We start from the raw sequence: 23,425 nt of genomic DNA on the forward strand, positions 1-23,425 counted from the left end.
TCTTGCAGTTCTTGAGTTTGAGCCCCACATCGGGGTCTGCACTGACAGTGGGGATCCTCTCTCCCTCTCTCTCTCTCTCTGCCCCTCCCCAACTTGCGCACGCATGCACACTTTCTCTTTCTCTTAAAATAACTAAACTTAGGGATGCTTGGGTGGCTCAGTGGGTTAAGCATCTGACTTCAGCTCAGGTCATGATCTCACACAGTCTGTGAGTTCAAGCCCCACATCAGGCTCTGTGGTGACAGATGAGCCTGGAGCCTGCTTCGGATTCTGTGTCTCCCTTCATCTCCCTCTTCGGATTCTGTGTCTCCCCCTCCCCCACTCACACCGCCCCCCCAAATAAACATAGAAAAATTAAAAATAAATAAACTTTAAAAAAAGAAATATAACCAAATACCTATTATCTTCCCCTTCCCTCAGAAAAGACTTGTATTTCCCTACTCTATTTATGCTTTTAAAGTATACTTATTTATTTTGAGAGAGCGAGCATGCAAGCAGGGGGACAGAGAGAGAGGGGGCAGAGACAGGGGTGGGGAGACACAGACTGCCAAGCAGGCTCCCCACTGTCAGCGTGGAGCCAGATGTGGTGCTCAAACTCACAAGCTGTGAGATCATGACCTGAGCCGAAATCAAGAGTCAGATGCCCAACCGACTGAACCACCCAGGCGCCCCCTCCTCCTGTTTTGTTTTGTTTTTAATGTTTATTTATCTTGAGAGAGAGTGTGCAAGCAGGGGAGGGGATGAGAGAGAGGGAGAGAGAGAATCCCAAGCAGGCTCCACACTGTCAGTGCAAAGCTTGATGTGGGGCTCAAACTAATGAACCATGAGATCGTGACCTGAGCCAAAACCAAGAATCAAGACTCAACTGACTGAGCCACCCATGCGGCTGCACCCCACTGCTCTGTGTCTAATGATCTGATAAATATAAACTTTTATTCCTAAATTAGATATTTGTATACTAAAAAATACCTTTATTGGATCACTCATACTGTCATTGAATTCTCAACTTTAAATAATTTGCTCTTCTACTAAGAAATATAATCCTCATTCTTTTATTGGTAACTTTCTTTTTTTTAATATTTATTTTGAAAGTGCATGCACACATATGCGCAAGTGTAGGAAAGGGGCAGAGAGAAAGAAAGAATCCCAAGCAGGTTCTGTACTGTGAGAGCAGAGCCCAACGTGGGACTTGATCTCCCAAACCACGAGATCATGACCTGAGCCAAAATCAAAAGATTGGCCGTCTGGCAACAAAGGTTGGGCACCTTTTTTTAACTTCTTAAACTTTACAGGATCCTCAGTTTTTCTTTGGTGTTCTGAAATGAAGTATCTGCAACTTTTTTTTTTCATTCAATCTAAAGACTGTCCTTTAATTCTGGGGAAACGTAATTCTTTTTAATAATTTCTCCTTTTCATTTATTTTCTTTCCTTTCATTTATTTTGATTTTTAATGTTTATTATTTATGTAGAAAGAGAGAGAGAGAGTGTGCATGCAAGAAGAGGGGCAGAGAGAGAGGAGAGAGAGAAGAGAGAGAACCCCAAGCAGGCTCTGTGCTATCAGCACAGAGACTGACGTGGGGCTCAATCCCAGAAACCGTGAGATCATAACCTGACGGACCTCAAGAGTCGGATGCTCAACAGACTAAGCTGTTCAGGTGCCCCCTTTCATTTATTCTCATTATTTAAATCCATCAGTGTCTTTATCATTCAGTCCTTCTAGTCATTCTTTTATTTCAACAGGCATTTTTAACTTCCCCAAAACATGTTCTTATTCTGATTCTTCATTTATAACTGTATGTGTTACGTAGGATCAACACTTATACACATAAATATATATGTATGTAGAAATTCACACATGAATATCTATAAATTTCGCCTTTTCACAAATTGTTTCAAACCTGGGGTTAAAACTTACATATTCATATCATTATTAGTTTCAACTATATATTGTGCCATCTGTCTATGTTGACATGTGTAAGTGTGTTTTCATTTGAATGGCTGAAGGGATTCCAGAATATGTGCAGTAAATAAAGTTTGTTTAGTTTAGTACACTATTGGTGGACACTTAGGTAGGTATCTCTCAATTTTTGCTATTACAAAGGCACATTTCCTTGAGTACTTGCCTATGATTAGTATCCAGTAATGGAAATACTGAGTTTTAATTTTGCTAGGTATTCCCAAATTCTCCCTTAAATTCCAGGTCAAGGCAGTATCAATCTTAGCATAGTATAAATAATTTTAACTTTTTTATTACTTGAAACTTTAATCTCTAATTTTCGGGAATTAAGGAAAAATTAAGTATTTTAAAAAAAAAATTTTTTTTAACGTTTTTTTATTTATTTTTGAGACAGGGAGAGACAGAGCATGAATGGGGGAGGGTCAGAAAGAGAGGGAGACACAGACTCTGAAACAGGATCCAGGTTCTGAGCAGTCAGCACAGAGCCCGACATGGGGCTTGAACTCACAGACAGTGAGATCGTGACCTGAGCCCAGGTCAGACGCTTAACCGACTGAGCCACCCAGGTGCCCCATTAAGTATTTTTTTTAAGTAAGCTCTATGCCCATCATGAGGCCTGAACTCACAACCCCTACAGGGTATAATACTGAGTGAGAGATAAATACCGTACGATTTCACTCATATGTGGAATCTAAAAAACAAAACAAATAAATGAACAAACAAAAAAACAAACTCATAAATGCCAAGAACTGGTGGGTTGCCAGTAGGGGAAGAAGGGCAAAATAGGTGAAGGGGATTAAGAGGTACAATTCTCCAGTTATAAAATTAAAAAGCCATGAGGCTGAAAAGTACAGCATAGGGCATATAGTCAGTAATACTGTAACAGTGTTGTATGGTGACAGATAGGAGTCACACTTATCAAGGAAAGCATAGCATGATGCTATATAATAGAACTGTCAAATCACTATGTTGTACATCTGAAACTATTACAAGAACGTTAGACACCTGATAGATACGCAGTATATAGCAAAAGGCAGTCCAGTACCAGAGCACTGATTCACACGACTTTCAATGTCCCTCTGAACGTTTATACAGGCGAAAGACATGACTGTTACTGGAAACTAGGGTGAACTCCATTTTATGGATGAGAAAGAAGTATTTTGGATGCGGTTTTAATATAACTGGATTTTCCAGGAATGCAGTCATCATATAAAAACAGAGACGATTTTGTGGTGTTCAGAACTTACCAAGAGCACCATTCTGAAAAGTCTCCAGAGTTCCTAATATAACATTTCAGTCTAATCTATAACTGCTGCATTGCTAGCAATACCATGCATGCATGCAGACATTTCATAATTCCACGGTCTTCCACTATAGTCATGCCCCACTGTTTACACAGACTGAAATACAGTATGTATGATCTTATTACATTACATATTCCATTATTATAGTCTATTATTTTACGTTTTTTACTTTATATATCAGTTAGCACATAATATTGTTGGTTTTGTTGTTTACATTATAAGTTATACTATCGATGGATTTCACGTCAGAATAAAGAGGGTATTTTTCCCGACTTGTGCTCACTGTGGCCAAAAATTAAGTAAGAGGAAAATATTCAGTGTAAGTCAATGTATCAAAAGAAAACAAGGTTTACTTAAAGAAAACTAATAGTTCATTAAATATTTTTAGTAAACAGTCATAAACTTTGATATTGACCTTAAACTGTCATCGAAATTACACAAAAAAAGAAAATCTATTATGATCCTGTTCCAGTTAACTATTGCGGAGTTACGAATCACCCTAAAACTTGATGGCACAAGACAACGACTATTATATTTTGCGCACAAGTTCAGTGGGTAAGGAATTCGGACACAGCACAACAGTCTTGCTTTTGCTTCACAATGACCAGGGCCTGAACAGGAACTCAAATGGGTGAGGCCAGATCAACTGGCTCCTTCAGCCACATGTCTACCACCTGGGCTCTCAGCTAGGGCTGTCAACCACGGCATCTATCCATAGCCTCTCCATGTGGCTTGGCCTTCTCACAGTATGGTGGCTGACTTCCCAACAGGAGTATTCTGAGAGCAAACATTCCAAGGGAACCAGGCAGAAGCTGCACGGCCTTTTATGACTTAACTTAGCCTTGGGAGTCACATAGCATTACTTCCACCACACTGTCACACCACACAATGACAGAGACCCCATCTAACAATGGAAGGAATGTCAAAGAATTTGGGGACCACATTTGAAAACCCTCACAGATTCTTTCCAGCCAACCAAGATGCTAAAACAAAATGACTGATAGTCTGGCTGTTCAGATCTATTCCCCTCGCTGCTGAGTTTAAAGCCACAAATAATTGTATCAACAAATGTAATGAATAAGACACATGAAGCCTCAAAAAATGATCAAGACCAGGTTCCCAACAGTAAAGAACTTAACATTGAGCACTCAGAAGGTACAAACTGTGTGCTAAGACCAGGAAAGAAAGCTGGAAAGGACAATGCAGATATATTCAAAATAATCAGTTTCAGTATTTTAACGATCAGTTGTGATTACTGGTTACAAATCTTTTAAAAAGAGGTGCAATTCTTTTTATAAAATCCTACTTAAGTCCAAAATACCTATAAAATATAATAAACATTCTATATCTTTTTAATAATTATAAATCATGTACTACAAGAATCTTTAAAAAAAATTAAGTTCCCAATACGCCCTTTGACACCAAAACATTTTATGAGAACATGACTCAGACCGGGATGAGATAAGAACTGGGTATAGAAGTCACGTCACCTTTTACCTGTAACAAATCTATAACCTTATCGATTAATAAGATTACCACATCCTGAAATGTCTCATTATTTAAAATTTTAAGAATAATGTCAAGGGGCACCTGGCTGGCTCAGTCGGAAGAATATGTGACTCTTGGTCTCAGGGTCACGGTTCAAACCCCACAGTGGGTATAGAGATTACTAAAAGAAATAACAGTAATAAACCTAAAAGAAAAAAAAGAATGTCAAAAAAAAAGAAAAAGAATGTCAACACTACTTTCTGATTCTACTCAAAACAGTAACACAAAAATGCCAAGAATTATTAACAACATGGTAACAATATGAACATGACTTAAGGTAGGTAGGATCAGCCTCTTTCCAGTTCTCTCCAAGAGCTAATCCTGGTTTTATAATTTTGAGTTGGAATAAATATAAATTCCCATCTTCTTTCCTTTTCTGCCTTCACAGAGCTCCAAGTGTATGCTTATTGTAGTGGAAACACAGGAGTAAACAGAATGAGCATTCATCGGAAAATAACTATTTTCACTCACTTCCCTGTGTCCCAACTTCAGCCCACAGTAAGTGACATAACAATGGAAAAGCTGGGAAGAAAATTCTAAGGAAGGAAGAGAGCAGAGCGGTAAGTACAGTAAACACTTTACCTTCTGCCAAACAGTTTGAATAAAAAGAAAGGTGACATAAAGTTTAACTTTCTAAAGCTTTGCATTTTAAGAATCACAATATAAAAGTATACGATATGTTGGGGCACTGGGGTGGCTCAGTGGGTTGAACGTCTGACTTCAGCTCAGGTCATGATCTCAAGGTTTGTGAGCTGAGCCCCACCTCGGGTTCACTGCTGTCAGCACAAAACCTGCTTCAGATCCTCGGTCCCCCTCTCTCTCTGGCCCTCTCCTGCTCATGCTCTCTCTCTCAAAAATAAATAAAACATTAAAAAAAAAAACAAACTAACACTTTAAAAAAGAAGTATACAATACGTCAAAAAAAATCTAAAACTATAACGAATATAAAGCTATATAAAATATAAAAAAGTTATCAAGAATACCAATGAATTTCATATTTGAAAATTCCAACAGTCCTAAGAACTGTGTCCATCTGAAACTATTTTTTTTAAAACAAAATTCCTTTTCTAATAGAAATGCTTTTTAAAATATGTACTCTGGGGGCGCCTGGGTGGCGCAGTCGGTTAAGCATCCGACTTCAGCCAGGTCACGATCTCGCGGTCCGTGAGTTCGAGCCCCGCGTCGGGCTCTGGGCTGATGGCTCAGAGCCTGGAGCCTGTTTCCGATTCTGTGTCTCCCTCTCTCTCTGCCCCTCCCCCGTTCATGCTCTGTCTCTCTTTGTCCCAAAAATAAATAAATGTTGAAAAATATGTACTCTGGCTTTTAGTGAAATTACCTTAGGAAAGAATTGGTAATAAGACTATAGTCTGACTTCTTTTCATCCTTATAAATATACTATCATCAAATATCCAATCTGTTAAAAGTACATGGTAATCTAGATATAGCACCACCCTCTCTCAAAGAGTCTCTCCCTTAATGCTCAGACTATGGTCACTAAGACCATTTCCCAGTAAAAGGAACCAGGGCTCCAGAGATGAGGTCTGGGGCAAGAAATTTAAAAGATGAGCCTGGAACATCTTGTCATATCAAAAAAGCAAGTAACATAACAAAGACTACAAAGATCATTTCAAAATGATCCAAGAACCATTCTCTTTCCAGGATACCAGGAATCACCTCATTATTTTTGAAAACTGGTAATAACTGAAAAAAGGAAAAAGCACATCAAGACTTTAATTCAACCTGCCTTTCCTAGAAGATCTGAACCTGAAGATTAACATGATAGCTGACACAGGGAAAATTCTCTTCACAGAAATAGTCTATGCCAATAAATTAGGGGATAAGGGGCACCTGGGTGGCTCAGTCAGTTAAGCATCCAACTCTTGATTTTGGCTCAGGTCATGATCTCATGGTTCGTGGGATCAAGCCCTGCATCAGGCTCTGCGCTGACAGCCTGCTTGGGATTCTGTCTCTCTCTGTACTCTTTCTCAAAATAAATTATAAACAAACAAACAAACAAATAAATAAATAAAAATGAGGGGATGATAGAATTATGATAGAAAGCATAATTTTCACAACTTTAATGAATTAATCTAGGCAAACATCAATCAATGATTAACATTACAAAAAGATACCTTAAAAATTCTGAGCCTGATAGGCTCAGTCAATACAGCATGTGACTCCTGATCTCAGAGTTCTGAATTCAAGCCCCATGCTAGTTGAAGAAATTACAAAAAAATAATTCTTTAAAAAAAAAATTCTATTTTTATTTTTCGCTTTAAAAGGCATTAGTAGGAAATTTTGCAAAACCTAAGTCTACAGATTAGAGTATTATCATGCTTGGTTAGGTAAGAAAATCTGCTTGTTTTTAAAAGATATACACTGGGGGCGCCTGGGTGGCTCAGTCGGTTAAGCGGCTGACTTCGACTCAGGTCATGATCTCGCGGTCCGTGAGTTCGAGCCCCGCGTCGGGCTCTGGGCTGACCGCTCAGAGCCTGGAGCCTGTTTCGGATTCTGTGTCTCCCTCTCTCTCTGACCCTCCCCTGTTTGTTCATGCTGTCTCTCCCTGTCTCAAAAATAAAAAATAAAACGTTAAAAAATAAAAATAAAAAAAATAAAAGATATACACTGAAGTATCTTTAGGAATTAGGGGAAATATGTCAACTTAAATGGCTCAAAAAAACTAGTACGTATATAGATATAATAGAGCAAAGAGTAAAATGTTAACATTTTGGGAATCTGGGTGGAGAATATATGGGATTTCTTGGTAATGTTTTTAATACTTCTTTTTTTTTTTTTTTTTTTTTTTTTTTTTTTATTTTTTATTTTTGGGACAGAGAGAGACAGAGCATGAACGGGGGAGGGGCAGAGAGAGAGGGAGACACAGAATTGGAAACAGGCTCCAGGCTCTGAGCCATCAGCCCAGAGCCCGATGCGGGGCTCGAACTCACGGACCGCGAGATCGTGACCTGGCTGAAGTCGGACGCTCAACCGACTGCGCCACCCAGGCGCCCCTCTTGGTAATGTTTTTAATAATTTTTCTGTAAAAGTTATTTCAAAGTAAAGTGTTAAAAAAAATGAGACACAGGAAACAATACATTATGGACATCATGGGAGAAGTACACAAATACTACCTCATGAAGTAATCTGGCATCCCTTACCCCATTTCCCCTCCAAAATAACCATGTGGATTTAGATCCTCTAGAATCTGGACCTAACCATCTGTCTACAGAAAAAATGTGGTAAAGGACACAACAGAGATGCAATAAACAAACTCCAGACCAAAGGAAATTCCTGTGTAGGTGAACAACCTGCTATCTTCAACAGAACGATGAGGGATAGAGGGAAAATATATGAATGAATATCTACACAAAAATTTGTATATGAATGTTCACAACAGCATTATTCAAAATAACCAGAAAGTGAAACAATCCAAATTGTCCTTCCACTGAAGAGTAAACAAAATGTATATCCACCCAATGAAATACCATTCAGCTATAAAAAAAAAAAAAAAAAAAAAAAAGAATGAAAAAAAGGGGGTTGCCTGGGTCGCTCAGCCAGTTAAGCATCCAACTTCAGTTCAGGTCATGATTTCATGACTTCATGGATCCCACTTCGGATCCTCTGTCTCCCTCTGTCTCTGCCCCTCTCCCACTCAAGCTCAAGTGTGCGTGTGTTCTCTCTCTGTCTCTCTCTCAAAAATAAATATTTATAGGGGCACCTGGGTGGCTCAGTTGGTTGAGCATCTGACTTCAGCCCAGGTCATGATCTCGTGGTTCCTGAGTTCAAGCCCCACATCGGGTTCACTGCTGTCAGCTATCAGAGCTGAGCCTGCTTTGGAATCTCTGTGCCCCTCTCTGCCCCTCCCCTGCTTGCACTCTCAAGGAAAAAAGGAAGGAAGGAAGGAAGGAAGGAAGGAAGGAAGGAAGGAAGGAAGGAAGGAAGGAAGGAAGGAATAGATAGGAATTCAGGCAGTAACATGGAAAAAACTTGAAAACATTATGCTAAATTTTAAAAAGCCAGACAAGAAGACACATTATTAGAGGCACCTGAAGGTTCTTGATCTTGAGGTCCTGAGTTCAAATCCCTGGTAGAGTGTAGAGCTTACTAAAAAACAACAACAACAACAACAACAAAACACCTACCCACACACATATTATATGATTCCATCAAAGGAAATGTCCAGAAAAGGCCAATCTATAGTGACAGAAAGTGGATCAATGGCTGCCAGAGGCTGAAGGGGGAATGGGAAGTAACTGATCTCCTTTGGGGATGATGAAAACATTCTGAAATTAGACAGCAGTAATAGTTTCAGCTTTGTGAATATACTAAAAGCCACTCAAGTGCTCACTTCAAAAGAACAGATTTTATGCTATGTGAACTATGTATCAATTTAAAATAATGAATGAAGAGGGGCGCCTGCGTAGCTCAGTGGGTTAAGCTTCTGACTTTGGCTCAGGTCATGGATCTCACAGTTCCTGAGTTCGAGCCCCGCTTCATGCTCTGTGCTGACAGCTTGGAGCCTGGAGCCTGCTTCAGATTGTGTCTCCCTCTCTCTCTGCCCCTCCCCTGCTCATGCTCTGTCTCTCTCTCTCTCTCTCAAAAACAAACATTTAAAAAAAATGTTTTTTTAAATAATGAAGAAAAGAAATTATAAAAGAAAAATGTGAAAACTAACTAGATATTTCATGAGCATGTTTACAGAATCCCAAATGATCAAAGAATGCTAAAATGAGTAGGCTAAAGATTAAGAACAAGGTATTCACATAGTTGCTAATAATCTCCCCCTAAATAACTTACTAAATACAAAGGGACACCACCTTGACCAAGTCATCAAACCAAACACAATCAATATTAGGACAAACCCAATTATGTGTCTCCTAATATAAGGCATGGAGAGGGATACAGTAAGACTTCCATGGCATCCCTACAAAAATTACATAGCCTGCAAAAACAAGAAAATACCCTAAATCTAATCATGAGGAAACATTAGGCAAACACAAATTGAGCCATGTTCTACAAAATAACGGGCCTGTTTTCTTGAAAAATGTTAAGGTCAAAAAACACACAAAAAAAGACTGAGGAACTAGCTCCATATCAAGGAGACAGGACAACAAAATACAATGTGTGAGTCTGGGTTTTATTCTAAACTAAGAAAAATAGGGACACCTGGGTGGCTCAGCTGGTTAAGCGTCTGACTCTTGCTTTCAGCTCAGGTCATGATCTCACAGTCTGTGGGCTCCACGATGACAGTGCAGAGCCTGCCTGGGATTCTCTCTCTGCTCCTCCCCTGCTTAGGCACACATTTTCTCTCAAAAATAAATAAACAAACATTTAAAATAAGTAAATAGGGGCGCCTGGGTGGCGCAGTCGGTTAAGCGTCCGACTTCAGCCAGGTCACGATCTCGCGGTCCGTGAGTTCGAGCCCCGCGTCGGGCTCTGGGCTGATGGCTCGGAGCCTGGAGCCTGCTTCCGATTCTGTGTCTCCCTCTCTCTCTGCCCCTCCCCCGTTCATGCTCTGTCTCTCTCTGTCCCAAAAATAAATAAACGTTAGAAAAAAAAATTAAAATAAAAAATAAAATAAAAAATAAAAAAAATAAAATAAAATAAAATAAGTAAATAAAGGGCACCTGGGTGGCTCAGTCGATTAAATGTCCAACTGCGGGTCAGATAATGATCTCATGGTTCATGAGTTCAAGCCCCACATCGGGCTCTCCACTGGTGGGGCAGAGCCTGCTTGGGATTCTCTCTCTCTCTCTGCCCCTTCCCCACTTGTGCTCTCTCTCTCAAAATAAATAAATAAAATTTATAAATAAATATAAATAAACTAAGAAAAAACATACACAGCTATAAAGAACACCATTAGTACATAAAATTTGATTACGGACTATGAATAATGGTTTTGTGTGAATATTAGGTTTCCTGAATTGTTTACTATACTGTGGTTATGTAAAATAATTTCCTTGCATTTAGGAAAAACACACTGATGTCTCCAACTTACTCTCAAATGATTCAGTTTATATATATAATAAGAATAATAAAGTCAATAGGGCAAAATGTTAATTGTTCAATCTGGGTAGAGGCCATATGGGAGTTCCTTGTATGTTCTTGGTACTTTCTGTAAGTTTGAATGAGGCCATATCTTTTAGAAATACATACTGAAGTATTTACAGATGAAATGGTAAGATTTCTCTGATGAGCTTCAAAATAAGAGGCAAGTAGGGGTACAGATGAATTAATTGGTCATTGATTGATAACTGTTAAAGCAAAGTAATGGAAACATCAGGTGGATTACACACTTCTCTGTACTTTTGTATATTTGAAATTTTCTGTAATAAAAAGTTTTAAAGGAGTCGAAAATGGAAAAGTTTTTTTAAACGGAGAAAACGAGGCTCAGGAAATTTAAGCCCAGTTTTGAAATCTTTCAAATACATGATGCTCTCTCCATTAATCCTCCTATAAAACCTCTTTATACAGCAAGAACTATTCAAGCAGTTTTATTCTCCCCACCTGAAATTTTGGTCAATAACAACAGAAACACAAGATACTTCTGACTCCACCATACCTAAGCATATAGCTACCTCTGAGAATAAACTCAATAGAAGAAACAAGCAAATGTAGATAGAAGTAATCCACCCAATGATCTACAAATTGCTCAGAAGGTAGAAAAATCAACTGAGGAGCACCTGGGTGGCTTAGTCGGTTGAGAGGATGATTTTGGCTTAGGTCATGATCTCACAGTTGGGGAGTTTGAGCCCCACATCGGGCTCACCGCTTTCAGTGCAGAGCCTACTTCTGATCCTCTGTCTCTTTCCCCCTCCCCAGCTCACGTTCTCTCTCAAAAATAAGTAAGACATTTAAAAACAGAAAAAGAAAAACCAACTGACATTTTTTTTTTATGTTTACTTATTGTTGAGAGGGGGGAGAGGGAGGAGGGGCAGAGAGAGAGGAAAACAGAGGATGCAAAACAGGCTCTGCACTGAGTGGAGAAAGCCCGATGTGGGGCTTGAACTCACAAACCGTGAGATCATGACCTGAGCCAAAGCTGGACGCTTAACCTGCTGAGCCACCCAGGAGCCCCCTCTCTAAATCTCTTTTTCTTTTTTTTCTAAATCTCTTAAATTTGATTTCTAAGGGTCAATACCAAGGGCCTATTCAATTCTGATTTTCTACATCTACATGCCTAAAATAGCACAAAATGTGGCCATGCTCAGAACAGTCAGCAGACAGGGTGCCTGGGTGTCTCACTCATTTAAATGCCCGACTCTTGGTTTTGACTCAGGTCATGATCTTGCAGTTGGTAAGATCGAGCCTTGAGTCAGACTCTATACTGACAACAAATAGCCTGCTTAGGACTCTATCTCTCCCACTCTCTCTGCCCCTCCCCTGCTCATTCTCTCTCTCTCAAAATAAACAAGCATTTTAAAAAATAATAAAAAGTAGTACTTTGGTCTCATACAGGAAGGACAAACAGGAATGCCCTGAATCTGTCAACATATAATTTGTAATTATAGAACAACTCATATCATAATAAACACTTTTTATACAATAAACAGAAATTTAAAAACACTATGAACTACAGCAGAAAATATAGTAGGAATTTAACTTATGAGACAATCAATCTTCCAGGTTAAACCAGCAACACAGTGGGTAAATAATTATCACACAGGCACAGAATAAACCTGTGCATGCAATAGCCTCTCCTACCCCATTACCGCAACACTCCAAAAGCTTCAGGATCCCCAAGACCAGAGTATTACAGATCACAGTGTCAAACTGAAAAACACACAGACATATGGTCCTAGTCTCATATATTTTGTAGGGCAAAAATTACTTTCAAAATTAAGTATTGTACTGGGGCGCCTGGGTGCCTCAGTCGGTTAAACGTCTGACTCCTGGTTTTGGCTCAGGTCATTATCTCACAGTTCCTTGAGTTTGAGCCCACGCTGACAGTGCAGAGCCTGCTTGAGATTCTCACTCTCCTTCTCTCTGCCCCTCCTGCATGCTGTCTCTCTCTCTCAAAATAAATAAATAAACTTAAAAATAAAGTACTATACTTATGTTTCACATATGTCTTCTTTCTTAAAATTTAAGCCACTTTTTTTTTATCATTGTGTTTATTGTTTTAAAAAATTAAAGGGGTAGGGGTGCCTGGGTGGCTCAGCTGGTTGAGCGTCTGACTTCAGCTCAGGTTATGATCTCAACGGCTTGTGAGCTCTGAGCCCCGCATCGGGCTCTGTGCTGACAGCTTGGAGCCTGGAGCCTGCTTCAGATTCTGTGTTTCCCTCTCTCTCTGCCCCTCCCCCACCCATGCTCTGTCTCTGTCTCAAAAATAAATAAACATTAAAAAAAAATTTTTTTGGGGGGGCGCCTGGGTGGCGCAGTCGGTTAAGCGTCCGACTTCAGCCAGGTCACGATCTCGCGGTCCGTGAGTTCGAGCCCCGCGTCGGGCTCTGGGCTGATGGCTCAGAGCCTGGAGCCTGTTTCCGGTTCTGTGTCTCCCTCTCTCTCTGCCCCTCCCCCATTCGTGCTCTGTCTCTCTCTGTCCCAAAAATAAATAAACGTTGAAAAAAAAAAATTTAAAAAAAAAAAAAAAAAATTTTTTTTTTAATTAAAGGGGTAGAGCACCTGGCTAACTCAGTCGGTAGAGCACGTGACTCCTGATCTTGGGGTTGTGTTCAAGCCCCAAGTTGGGTACAGCGATGATTTAACAATAAAATGTTTTTAAAAAATTAAAAAATAAGTTAAAAAGATTAAAAATAATAAAAAACAACAGGAGCTGAAATACATCAAAGCTGTTGATCACGGTGGAAAAACATACAATAAAGATTAATCTACAGGGGCGCCTGGGTGGCTCAGTCGGTTAAGCGGCCGACTTCGGCTCGGGTCGTGATCTCGAGGTCCGTGAGTTCAAGTCCCGCGTGGGGCTCTGTGCTGACAGCTCAGAGCCTGGAGCCTGTTTCGGATTCTGTGTCTCCCTCTCTCTGACCCTCCCCCGTTCATGCTCTGTCTCTCTCTGTCTCAAAAATAAATAAACGTTAAAAAAAAAAAAAAAAGAAAAGAAAATATATACTAAAACCAAGTACCACTGAAAAATTACTCCCATCTAAACTAAGAGGAAGACAAATGGAAAGGCAAAAAAGTACAGGTAACAAAAAGTATTTTTCCTCCTATCATGGAAAACAAAAAACTTCAAACATTTTTTAATTAAAACAAGACAATTAACTTACTAGCATGCTTGTCTGCAAGCATTATAAGCGTGTTGGAAATATCTCGCCGTCTATAAAAGCACACTACTTTTGCTTCCACGTTGCCCGTTGCAGTCTAAGAGAGAAGACAAATAAAAGTTATCTGTACCGAAGAATAGACTCAAATAGTTTACAAAACAAAACTAAATACAACACAATTACAAGATCAATCTCATTTACACTGTGCCAACCACAACTGCAGGATAATCAGAGAGCTGAAAAAATTCAAATGAGGATGTGCAGCATTTGCAAAGGTTCCAAGTTAAACTGAAATGTCAAAATTAAATAACTTACTAGTATCAATTAATCTAAAGTGATCACACCCCTTTAATGACTAAAGCCAGATGCTTATATCTGCTTAGCCCTGAGAAACTAATCCCCCAAATTTTCAGAGCCACAACGTAACTTACTTAAGACAGCAAAACATATCCCACTCCCAGAAGCAGAGGCTAAAAGTAAAATCATCCAGCCCTCTCCAGAACACCCCCATGTTTCATGATGGTGAAGCCCTGTAGGTTCGGGCAGCCGTCAGACAGAATGGAGCAGAAGACCTGGAAAAGCATTCTCCAGCCCTGGTTAAGTCTATGAATCTGTAATAGTCGATCTTCTCAGCAGTACTTAGTTTACCTTCACATATGAAAGTATTAAAATCTCCGATTTATGAACGCTGAAGCTCTTATTTGTTTTTGACTACAGTCTAGAATACAACCAATATTCAGTTAGGTTGTAATTTGCTGCAGCTGGGGCCCAGGTTCCTACTCTCCTCCTATTCCTTATGAATTCTGAGAACTTTCAAGGTCAGTCATTCATTACAAAGTTCCTTGTAAAAACACATAGATTACAGTAAAATGCTATTGTGATTTCCAATTTCAAACAAATATGAGAACAAATTTTCAGAATTTCTCTGGGCTTACAGATATATTCAGAAATATAAAGAAATAAGAATATACTTATGCTACAGTAAATTTGTCAATTTTATGAAGTTCAGCAGCAGTATTTTAGAGTGAGAAATAGTCATGGAGAAATATTGCCCTTTGAATTGAAATCATATTAAATCCTAACCAAAGTGCTTCTATATTTCACAATATTGTGATCAAATACATCCTCCAGAAGTAATGATCCAGCAATCTAATAAATGAACAGGTCAATACTTCTTGTAAATAAAATCTATCAATGACTACAATTATAAGCTCTTTATCAGTTTTGTTTTAAGACAAAAGCACATTCAAAACCCAAAGCAAGTGTCTAATGGCATATTTTTTCTGCCTTTCTAGTGAGTTCCTCCACTAGGAATACTCTACAAAAACGAATTCAAAACTGCTTGGGGTGGAGGGGCACAGTTCAAAATAAACAGTTTTGGGGCACCTGCATGGCTCAGGCAGTTAAGGACCTGACTTTGGCTCAGGTCATGATCTAACAGTCTGTGAGTTCCAGCCCCACATTGCATTGAGCTCTCTATTAGGGCAGAGCCCACTTCAGATCCTCTTGTCTCCCTCGCTCTCTGCCCCTCCCCCACGCATTCCTTTTTCTCTCTCTCAAATATAATAAAAAACAAACATTTCGGGGCGCCTGGGTGGCTCAGTCGGTTAAGCGTCTGACTTGGGCTCAGGTAATGATCTCACAGTTTGTGAGTTCGAGGCCCACATCAGGCTCTGTGCTGACAGCTCATGGAGCCTGCTTACTTGTGCTGTGTCTGTCTCTCAAAAATAAATAAAAATGTAAAAAAAAAAAAAAAATTTTTTTTTAAAAACGTTTAGGGGTGCCCGGGTGACTCAGTCGGTTGAGCGTCCAACTTCGGCTCAGGTCACGACCTCACAGTCCGTGGGTTCCAGCCCACATCAGGCTCTGTGCTGACAGCTCAGCCTGGAGCCTGCTTGAGATTCCACATCTCCCTCTCCCTCTGCCCTTCTGCCACTTGTGTTCTCTCTCTCACACACACAGAAATAAATAAATAAACTTAAAAAAATAAAATTTTTAAAATAAACGTTTTTTAAAAATTTAAAAAATAAAGTCTCTTCTGAACCATGTACACACTTGGCCATTAGGTACTTTGCAACTACAGTGTTCCTCTTCCCCTCCACAAATACACATACAAAACACACACACACACACACACACACACACACACACACACACAACCTCCAGCATTCCTCTAAAGTTGAGCTACTCAAAGCATGGTCCAAGACCCAGTCTACAACTGTTGCTGTGTAATGAAATGAGAACTGACAGTGAGAGTGTGTATTAGAGCATCTGATAGTTAATTTTAATCTGTTGAACCTACTAATGAAAAATGAAGGCTTGTGGTTTTATAAGCTTATTTTAAACTTCATTTTTCTATTATTTATTTTCATTTTATAAAAGCAGTCTGAGATAGTGAACATTCTTTTAATGTTTATTTATTTTGAGAGAGACAGACAGACAGAGTGCGAGCAGGGGAGGGGCAGAGAGAGAGGGAAACACAGAATCCGAAGAAGGCTCCAGGCTCTGAGCTGTCAGCACAGAGCCCAACTTGGGGCTTGAACTCACAAACCGTGAGATCACGACCTGAGCCGAAGTCGGATGCTTAACCAACTGAGCCACCCAGGTGCCCCAGATAGTGAACATTCTTAAAAATCTTTCACCACAAGGTGCCTGGGGGATTCAATCAGTTGGACATCTAACTTTTGATCTCTGCTCAGGTCATGATCTCTCGTTTCATGGAATGGAGCCCCGTGTCGGGCTTGGTGCTGAGAGTGCAGAGCCTGATTGGATTCTCATTCTCCCTCTCTGTCTGCCTCTCTCTCTCCCTCTCAAAATAGATAAATAAACATTAAAAAAAAAAAAAATCTTTCACCACAAATAGTTCTCCAAGCACTGCTCTAAAAACCTAGGTTAGGAGTGCCTGGCTGGCTCAGTCAGTAGAGCATCTATCTGACTCTTGATCTCAGGGCTGTGAGTTCGAGCTCCACATTGGGTATAGAGATTACTTTAAAAAAGTGAAAAAAAATTTGGTAAATATAAAAGTCTGGCTATTCTTTCAACTCACCACATTTCTTTTGAGACCTTCCTCTGTGCCCAAGCACTGAGCTAAGCTCCATGGATACATAGTGCCCACCCTCACAAAGCCTCCACTCTAGCAAGGATGTCTATTCACATCATCTCCTTTCCAACCCTCCAAAGCCCAGTTGGAATCATGTCCCTCACCTGATTAGAAACCTTCACCAGTTCCCCGCAACTAAAGCATAAATGTAAAATGTGCCTGACAATATTGCCATTCATATTTTCCTTTACAACTTCCTTTCCCCTCCAGACTCTACTTCTCTCACTCATGGAAGCAGGAAGAGCAACCCACTGGGGGAAGGCAGAGGAAAGGGGGTAGAGTCCTAGGAAAGAAGGAAAGGAGTCCAACAGGTGAAGCATGGAAAGCTGAGTGTCCAAGAAAAAAGAAGGACCAGGGAAAACCACATAGGTGGGAAAAGCAGGGACATGTGTAAAGAAGAACCCCCAGTGGATGTCAAATTTTCTTCTGTATTCTTTTCTCCATGTGCATTGCAGCCTCTTAAATCCCGTTTCCGTCAAGCATGTTTACTGAAATATCCTCTAGTAATAAGGGGCTTTTCTTAAGCTCTAAAATCATTTTAGTCATACTCATGTCTGTTTCTATCCCAGACTTAGAAGGTACATTATTAAACACACACACACACACACACACACACACACACACACACACACACACACACACTTTCCATTTCAAAACGTCTGTGGTTTGCTCAAACTAAAGAACAAGTGAAAAGGTGCTTTCCCAATTTCTGTCCTTTCTCCCAAGAGATCTAAAATGGTAGGAGAGGTCTCAACCTGGGTTTCATGAAAGGGCTTTGAGGGACTCTCCTGAAATTATGTGCAAACGTAGTTGGAGGCAGAGGGTGTCATCAGATTCTCAAAGAAATTAGTGATTCTCCTCCCCCCCACCCCAAAAAAAAACATAAGACTAGAAACAGTAAAATGAATCTCAGAGCCAGTCATAGGGCTAATAAAATATACAGAATATGAAGATACACACAAATAATACAGCATACACACCAAAAGAATTTTAGTAGCAAATAACAAACAAATTTTTCCACAAGTTTAACTTCCCAAACTTCCTGACACTACACTATTATGTGCACACAGCTTTCTCTCAACATGAATGCAGATGCAATCTTTTTTTAAATTTTTTTAATTTGAGAGAGAGAGTAAATGCCAGAGTAGGGGAGAGGAACAGAGGGACAGAGAGAATCTTAAACAGGCTCGATGCTCAGCACAAAGCCCAATGCAGGACTCGATCCTACGACCCTGGGTTCATGACTTGAGCTGAAATCAAGAAGCGGCCACTCAACCAACTGAGCTCCCCCAGCCACCCCCCACTGCCCCGCTGCCCTGGAGGCCAGCAGATGCAATCTTTAGAAGTAGGAGCAACATCCAACCTAGATAATGACTAAGTAAAATATATTGAAAGTTGTTTCTATTTTAATCTTATATTCACCCTCCAAAAGATTATCTTCACAAGGGGCACGTGGCTGGCTCAGTCGGTTAAGCGTCTGACTTGGGCTCAGGTCATGATCTTTCGGTTTGAGGGTTGGAGCCCCGTGTTGGCCTCTATGTTGACAGCTCAGAGCCTGGAGCCTGCTTCAGATTCTGTGTCTCCTTCTCTCTCTGTCCCTCCCTCACTTGCACTCTGTCTCTCTCTCTCTCTCTCAAAAATAAACACCAAAAAAGATTTTTTTTAATAATAAAATAATTAAACACACACACACACACACACACACACACACACACACACATTCTAGTCAGAAGATAATTAATAGGGGGGCGCCTGGGTGGCTCAGTCAGTTGAGCGTCCGACTTCAGCTCAGGTCATGATCCCGCAGTGTGAGTTCAAGCCCCGCATAGGGCTCAGTGCTGACAGCCCAGAGCCTGGAGCCTGCTTTGGATTCTGTGTCTCCCTCTCTCTCTGCCCCTCCCCCGCTCATGTTCTGTCTCTCTCTCTCTGTCAAAAATAAAAGTAAACATTAAAAAAATTAAAAAAAAAAAAAAAAGAAGATAATTACTAGAGATGCCTGGCTGGCACAATTGGAAGAAATGCAATTCTTGATCTCAGGGTCATAAATTCAAGCCCCATGTTAGGTGTAGAAATTAAATAAATAAAAACTTTAAAGAAAAAAAGAAAGGACATTAACCTATTTTAGTAACTATCTTCTTAAAATTTATTTATTTTTGTTTTATTTTTTTATTAAAAAAATTTTTTTAAGTTTATTTATTTGGAGAGAGAGAGAGAGAGAGAGAGAACAAGCGGATGAGGGGCAGAGAGAAGGAGAGAGAATCCCAAGCAGGCTCCACGCCACCAACGAAGAGCCCAATGTGGGGCTGGAACTTAAACTGTGAGATCATGACCTGAGCCGAGATCAAGAGTCAGACACTTAACTGTGCCACCCAGGCGCCCCAAATTTTATTTATTTTTAGTAATTTCTACACCCAACATGGGGCTTGCACTCACGACCCTGAGACCAAGAGTCGCATGTTCCACTGACTGAGGCAAGCCAGGCACTCCTAGGTAAATGTCCTTTCTTATCCTGGCTTATCAATTGGAACATATCAAGTACTCTTAAATTCATTACTGGGATTTTCCATCATGTTAATTTTCCCCACTTTGCCAATTTGACCTATGCTACTCTCAGGGCCTGTATCTGGAACATTTGTGTGGCTCTCTCCCATGGCTACCTTTCTCATCCTTTAGGACTCAACTTCAGTGTCCTTAAAATTCTTTCCCCTTCTGGGGCACCTGGGTAGCTCTGTAGGTTAATCATCCAACTCTTGGTTCAAGCTCAGGTCATGATCTCATGGTTTGCTTCGTGAGTTCAAGCCCTTTGTTGGGCTCTGCGTGGACAGTGCAGAGCCTGCTTGGGATTCTCTGTCTCTCTTACGCTCTCACTTTCTCTTGCTCTCTCTCAAAAATAAATAAACTTCAATGAAAAAAAAAATCCTTTGCCCTTCTATCCAAAAGGAGTGACCCCTGTTATTCTCTATGTTAAGATCCTGGTTTATTTCCTTCTCAAAAGTTAACATCATTTTCACTATTTTTTTTTTTTTCATGTCTGGTAACTTGTCTTTCATGTGTCTCCCTCATGAGACTATGAGGAGGGGCAGAAAATAGGTCCATAGGTCCTTATTGTTCACTGTTGTGTATCAGCTAGACTAGTGCCTGGTACACAACAAGTACTCAATAAATATTTGTTTAATGAATTCTTTAAAATGAGAAATCTTGGGGCAACTGGGTGGCTCAGTTGGTTGAGCGCCCAACTTCAACTCAGGTCATGATCTCAGTTTGTGGGTTCGAGCCCCACATTGGGCTCACTGCTGTCAGCCCAAAGCCCACTTGGGATCCCCTGTCTCTCCCCTCCTCTGCCACTCCTCCGCTTGCACTCTCTCAAAAGTAAATAAACATTTTTTTTAAATAAATGAGATACCCTTTCCATATCCCTTCAAAAATAAAGGCCCGATGTAAATATTCACTATTTAATACTAGTCAATCTCACTTATTTACCAATAATCCATCTATTTAAATTGCCACTGTCTGAAATTACAAACTGTAGTCTCTCACAGTTCAGTCATCCCCAGCCTCCCAAAAACCATTATTATAATAAGGACTCTCTGCTGAAAGCAGAGGACCAGGAAGAAGTTATGGATGGGAAGACAAGGGTACTTTCTTTTTTTTTATTTTTTTTTTTTAATGTTTTCACTTATTTTTGAGACAGAGAGAGACAGAGCGTGAGCAGGGGAGGGGCAGAGAGAGAGGGAGACACAGAATCCCAATCAGGCTCCAGGCTCTGAGCTGTCAGCACAGAGCCCGACGCAGGGCTCGAACTCACAGACCACGAGATCATGACCTGAGCTGAAGTCGGACGCTTAACCGACTGAGCCACCCAGGCGCAACTCTTTTTTTTTTTTTTTTTTTTTTTAAAGTAGGCTTCATGCCAGCACAGAGCCCAATGTAAGGCTTGAACTCACGACCCTCAGATCAAGACTTGAGCTAAGATCAAGAGTCAGAGGCTTAACAGACTAAGCCGAGGCGCCACTGTTTTTCAAATATAATTTATTATTATTATTACTATTTTAAGTAGGCTCCACACCCAGCATGGAGCCCAACACAGGGCTTGAATTCACAACCCTGAGATCAAGACCTGAGCTGAGATCAGGAGTCGGATGCTCAACCGACTAAGCCACTCAGGTGCCCTGAGGGATACTTTTGAAGTGAACAGTGTTATGACGACAAAGGAGTGTGAAATGAGCCAAGTTCAAGCTAGAGGGTGCAATCCAGTCATATTACCACTGCATACCTCTAAACAACACTCCATGATGCATCTACCTTAAAGGTTTAAGGTTATTTTGAGGCTCAGAAAAAGTAACAAATGTGAATCCCCAAGATTATACGCTTCCAGAACACCATGTCCTGATGTTTGCAAATTTAGCACAGCTGCAATTTTCCTTCTAATTGTGGGATACTTTGGCTGATGATTGTCTCACTACCGGACCTATTTTTGTGCACCCCTGAATTCCTAAAAGCGCATATCTAAAAATGCCTGGCAGGTAGCAGGTCCTCAGAAATATCTGTAAAACGAACAAATCAAAATAATTTGTAAACAGTAAAAGCTATGTGCAAGCATTAACATCAGACATTGGAGAAATTCATTAATTCAACAAATAATCACTGAATGTCTTAACTATGTACCAATCGCTTTATTCTAAGGCACTTGGGATGCATTAGTGAACAGAAAAGATCACTACATACATAGAGCTTACATTCTAGTCTGAGAAAACAGGCAATGAAAATAAACACAATAATTAAATATACCTGAAGGTGACAAATGATATGGAAAAAAGAGCAAGGCAGAGCAGGTACACGGGATTAGAAATGACTCGGTGGTCCTAACGTGGGTGCACATGAAAACAGCCAAGAATCTACTGTGCTGGCAGCCATATGAGCAAGGCAGAGACCCTGAAAGTGGAGGTCAGAGGGGTAGGGAGTAGCCAAAGAATACCAGTCTCACAGGCCAACATTTCTCTTTTGTATCCTAATTTTCTACATAAACTGATAAACAGCTTCGAGTTGCCTACACCTTTACATCAATAACGTAAAAAAGGTTAAAATGACACCCCAACAGTTCCCACCCACAGACTGATCTAATCCTGGGACGATTCTCTTCATTTGGCGGTAGTGGTCTCAAAATACGACAAAAGTTTTACAAATGCGAGGTCCACGGGGTATCTCCAGAAGCAAACCAAGATCTCGGGGCTCATAAACCAGAAATGCCCTAAACCACACCCCACTTCCTGGGGCTCAGAACTGGACCAGCCTCCAGGTGGTACTTTGGGGGAAAGGTTTCAGCTAGATAGTCCCAACATTTTAACACTATGAATTCTCATGCGCTGTACAAATAAGCTTCACAGTTGGTTTGGAGGAAAACAGAGCATCATTAGTAATCTATGGTTCATATAGTTTATGACTGTTTTCATAAGCCACCATTGCATTCATATGCAAACAGTCACAATGCTTCTGATGTCCTGGACACCAGCGACCAGGGACAAACCTTAATATAAAAGTTTTATTTACCTAAGGCCTAAAGTAGGAAGCTACTTTGCATTATACCAAAACTGTATTCTTATTAGTTGGTCTAGTCCAGAATTTTACAAATTCCCTTCAATATTAGATTTCATAGCTTCCTCCTTCTAAAGATGGAAGAGGAAAATCATGATTCACTAAAAAGGGAGAAATACAATTATGACTCTAAATATAAAAAGGGACTGAATTACAGGAGTGATCTGCTCTGAGAAGCTCCGAGCAATGTGAAGAAATATGCAGATGTTAAATACTCAGTAAATTTAATATCACAGGTAATTATAAAAAGTAAAAGAATATTCAGAATCCTGCCTAACTCTCTAATCTGCAATCTCTACTTTCAAAGACTCTAGGACTGAAAGTAAAATCACCTCTTATGCCCTTTACCTAATTACCCTTCAATGGAAAACAATTATTTTTTAATATTAGAATCAAGAAAGCTCAGTGTATACCTTGTTGAGTTCTTCTATCCTTCTGATGAGGTACGGGTTACTGGAGGAATTCTCAAAGTAGACATAATCTGTAATTAAAGGAAGTAAAGAGCTTAATCTTTTCAACAGAAAGTTCACATTTGTCAATCTATGACTTTCTATATTAGGCAAATTCACTTTCAAAATGAAGTGCAGACTTCGTTCCCTGATAAAAGCAAATTTAGTAATACAAGTTTAATATATTTTCTCATATGCCTACTATTCACAGACCCTTATTTTCCTCTAATATTTTCATTTCAATTCATGTT

The 23,425-nt window shown here is 40.0% G+C and overlaps 1 protein-coding gene across 4 annotated transcripts in view; it reads right to left on the reverse strand.

The window, feature by feature from the left end:
* MTA3 (metastasis associated 1 family member 3) overlaps positions 1 to 23,425 on the reverse strand; it is a 180,785-nt gene that overhangs the window by 153,591 nt on the left and 3,769 nt on the right. For all 4 annotated transcript variants that reach the window (XR_003967884.1, XM_030311207.1, XM_030311208.1 and 1 more), the window contains exons 2-3: positions 23,139 to 23,206; positions 14,037 to 14,130 (exon numbers count right to left, since the gene is read on the reverse strand). Coding sequence is in view for 3 of the 4 variants with exons in the window: in XM_030311207.1 (XP_030167067.1) it covers positions 14,037 to 14,130; positions 23,139 to 23,206 (162 nt within the window). In the remaining variant the exon portion in view is untranslated. The remainder of the gene's footprint in view (positions 1 to 14,036; positions 14,131 to 23,138; positions 23,207 to 23,425) is intronic.

This window comes from Lynx canadensis, chromosome A3 (assembly GCF_007474595.2).
Source record: "Lynx canadensis isolate LIC74 chromosome A3, mLynCan4.pri.v2, whole genome shotgun sequence".
NCBI classification, from domain to species: Eukaryota; Metazoa; Chordata; class Mammalia; order Carnivora; family Felidae; genus Lynx; species Lynx canadensis.